Source organism: Dendronephthya gigantea, unplaced genomic scaffold (genome assembly GCF_004324835.1).
Source record: "Dendronephthya gigantea isolate DGI-Jeju-01 unplaced genomic scaffold, DenGig_1.0 000503F, whole genome shotgun sequence".
Classification (NCBI taxonomy): domain Eukaryota; kingdom Metazoa; phylum Cnidaria; class Anthozoa; order Malacalcyonacea; family Nephtheidae; genus Dendronephthya; species Dendronephthya gigantea.
In genome coordinates this window covers 13,804-17,538 of record NW_021163513.1, presented here as the reverse complement: position 1 = coordinate 17,538, position 3,735 = coordinate 13,804, and the positions used below count along the sequence as shown (strand labels likewise).

Here is a 3,735-nt window from a genome sequence, read left to right as displayed (position 1 = left end):
AGTGACACAATAGTTCTTTTCTGCTCGGCTTAAGCTGCGACTAAAATATGCTATTACACGTTCCTGGCCGCTTTGCTCTTGCGAAAGCACAGCTCCAATACCAAAATCACTAGCATCAGTATCTAAGATGAATTTACCAATAGATGAAGGATATGCCAAGATAGGTGTATTCGTCAAACGATCTTTAAGTTCGTTGAAAGCCATGTCGCTCTCCTCCGACCATTGAAAGTCGATGTTTTGCTCTATCAACCTGTGCAATGGACTAGCAACCTTTGCAAATGACGGAACGAATTTACGGTAATATGAGCAAAGCCCCAAGAAGCTTCGTAATTCTTTCTTATTTTGTGGAATCGGCCAAGAGCTAACGGCTTCGGTCTTGTTCGGATCTGTTGCAATTCCATCGACTGTAACAGTGTGTCCTAAGTAAATTACTTCTCGACGAAATAGCTGACATTTCTTTGGATTTAATTTTAAATTAGCTTTCCTCAGTCGCCCAAATACCTCACGAAGATGTTCAATTTCTTCATCAAACGACTTGCCATGGACCAAAATGTCATCGAGATATACAAGGCATATGGTTAAAGGTAAACCTGCCAAAACAGTCTCCATAAGTCTTTCGAACGTAGCCGGGGCGTTACACAATCCAAATGGCATCACCGTAAACTGCCACAACCCTTCACCTGTCGAAAATGCCGTTTTCTCTCTTGCTTCCTCGTCCAGGTTAACCTGCCAGTACCCACTTTTAAGGTCCAACGTTGAGAACCACTTTGATCCCGCGAATGCGTCTAACGCCGTGTCGATTCGAGGTAAGGGATAGGAGTCTTTCTCAGTAGCATCATTCAGTCTTCTATAGTCAACGCAGAATCTTGTTGAACCATCCTTCTTCTTCACAAGTACCACGGGAGCCATCCATGGACTACTGGATCTTTCGATAATTCCATCTTTTGTCATTGTTTCAACTGCCTTTCGTGCTTCATCAACTTGAAAAATTGGCAAACGTCGTGGTGTTTGTCGTATTGGCTCACTGTCACCTGTGTCGATCTTGTGAGACGTAAGAGACGTTCTACCAATGTCGTGTGAACCCTTAGAAAATATATCTTCGAAATAAGCCAGCAGCGCGTAAAGTTTCTTTCTTTGGGAGCCGTCAAGGCCCTCTGCACTTCGCTCATAAAGTTCCCGCAATGTTTGATGAAATTCCGGAACCTGCTGCCTTTCGCTGACTTCGCTCTCTCCTGATAAAGTTACACATTCAACCGACTCACAGCTTGCAACTTCCGTACCTTTACGAATAACCCTTTCCTCGTCGGACAAATTCATTACTCTAACGACAAACGTTGGCTTGCGCACATCTACTACCGTCCTGGCTAAAATCACTTCACTTGGTAGCCCTCGGTTCTTTGCTGGTTCTAAACTTCCCCAAATGTCTCTCACCGACTCCCCATATTCACCATCCTGCAACTGGCCAGAAATCAACGCTTCGCTTCGCGCCGGGATCGTCGTAGTTTCTGCTGTCCACACCCTCCGACATCTTGGCTGTTCCTTGTTCACCAAAGGTTGCAACTGAATTTCCTGTATGCCAACCCGTAGACACCTATCCGCCACATTGACTATGCAACCATTCGGTCCCAAGAAATCTAAACCCAAAATACACTCGTTTTCTATCTCCGCAATCCACACCTCTTGGGCTGTTTTTAGATCACCGATTTGAATATGTATGCAACCTCGTCCCCGCACTGCAGTTGTATCACCTATCACTGTTCGCAAACAACTTTCCACTGGCTTGATTTCTACAGTCTTCTCCTTCGAAATCTTCCTTAATATATCTGGTCGAACAATGGTAATATTTGAACCGGTATCAATAATCATTTCACACGGAAAACCTTCAATTGTTCCAGGCACAACAAGGCTATCCAAAAATCCACTAATCAATCCATTTTAAAAAATAATGTTAGGGGTTTCATTTTTATCGTTCATAGCTGAATTTCCCCCTGTAAACCCAGCTATTCTCCGTTTCCCGCATCATCTTCGGTATTTCCACTTTGTCTTCCGACACCCGCTGACTCGGCTGGACAATCATCTCGAAAGTGCCCCAATTTTCCACAACCCCAACAACGCCTTCCTCTACGCTGTTCCTCGTTGCGCCGGCGTTGTCTGTTAATTGCCGCTACTACATTAGCGATACACTTTTCCATCGATTCCTTTAAACGTTGTACCACACGCGTTATCTGTTCCTCTCCACTACCTTCGCTCATTTTAGGCAAGTCCTTTGACGGTTTCTTCCTTTCGCTCTCCGTTCCTCTACGTGCCCCTCCGGCCTTACATCATAGTTGCTATAGCAACCATCATTTATTATGATTATTATGCTAATTATGATCAAAATCATCATAATGATCATCATGGTTGCTATAGTAACCATCATTTAATATGATTAATATGCTAATTATGATCAAGATCATCATAATGATCATCATGGTTGCTATGGTAACCATCATTTATTATGATTAATACGCTAATTATGATCAAAATCATCATAATAAGCATCATGGTTGCCATAGCAACCATCATTTATTATGATTAATAGGCTTATTATGATCAAAATCATCATAATGAGCATCATTATTGCCGTTGCAACAATCATTTATTATGATTAATATGCTAATTCTGATCAAGATCATCATAATGATCATCATGGATGCAATAGTAACCATCATTTATTATGATTAATATGCTAATTATTATCAAAATCATCATTATAAGCATCATGGTTGCCATTGCAACCCTAAAGTATTATGAATAATATGCTAATTATGATCAAGATCATCATAATGAGCATCATGGTTGTAATGGCAACCATAATTTATTATGATTAATATGCTAATTATGATCAAGATCATCAAAATGATCATCATAGTTGCCATGGCAACCATAATTTATTATGATTATTATGCGAATTATGATCAAAATCATCATAATGAGCATCATAGTTGATATGGCAACCATCATTTATTATGATTAATATGCTAATTATGATCAAGATCATCTTAATGATCATCATGGTTGCCATCGTAACCATCATTTATTATGATTAATATGCTAATTATGATCAAATCATCTTAATGAGCATCATGGTTGCAATGGCAACCATAATTTATTATGATTAATATGATAATTATGATCAATATCATCATGATGAGCATCATGGTTGTAATGGCAACCATCATTTATTATGATTAATATGCTAATTATGATCAAAGTCATTATAATGATCATCATGGTTGTCATAGCAACTATAATTTATTATGAATAATATGTTAATTATAATCAAGATCATCAAAATAATCATCATAGTTGCCATATCAAATATCAGTTTTTATGATTATTATGCTAATTATGATCAAAATCATCATAATGAGCATCATGGTTGCAATAGCAACCATAATTTATTATGATTAATATGCTAATTATGATCAAGATCATCATAATGAGCATCATGGTTGTAATATCAACCATCATTTATTATGATTAATATGCTAATTATGATCAAGATCATCATAATGATCATCATAGTTGCCATAGCAACCATCATTTGTTATGATTAATATGCTAATTATGATCAAAATCATCGTAATGATCATCATATTTGTCATAGCAACTATAATTTATTATGATTGATATGCTAATTATGGTCAAAATCATCATAATGATCATGATATTTGCCATAACAACCATCATTTA

General features: G+C 37.9%; 1 protein-coding gene across 1 annotated transcript; it reads right to left on the bottom strand.

Annotated features, from left to right (window-relative positions):
• Positions 1-955: 955 nt before the first annotated feature.
• LOC114543636 lies at positions 956-1,866 on the bottom strand. Its single transcript, XM_028562534.1, has 2 exons — positions 1,026-1,866; positions 956-963 (listed from the first exon to the last, which is right to left on the bottom strand). The coding sequence occupies exons 1-2, from the start codon at positions 1,864-1,866 to the stop codon at positions 956-958; spliced, it is 849 nt and encodes a 282-aa protein (XP_028418335.1).
• Between the last annotated feature and the right edge of the window lie 1,869 nt (positions 1,867-3,735).

What these genes read in the sequence shown, in the direction of transcription:
- LOC114543636 (XM_028562534.1), bottom strand. Translation starts at nt 1,866, where the DNA reads ATGATTATTGATACCGGTTCAAATATTACCATTGTTCGACCAGATATA.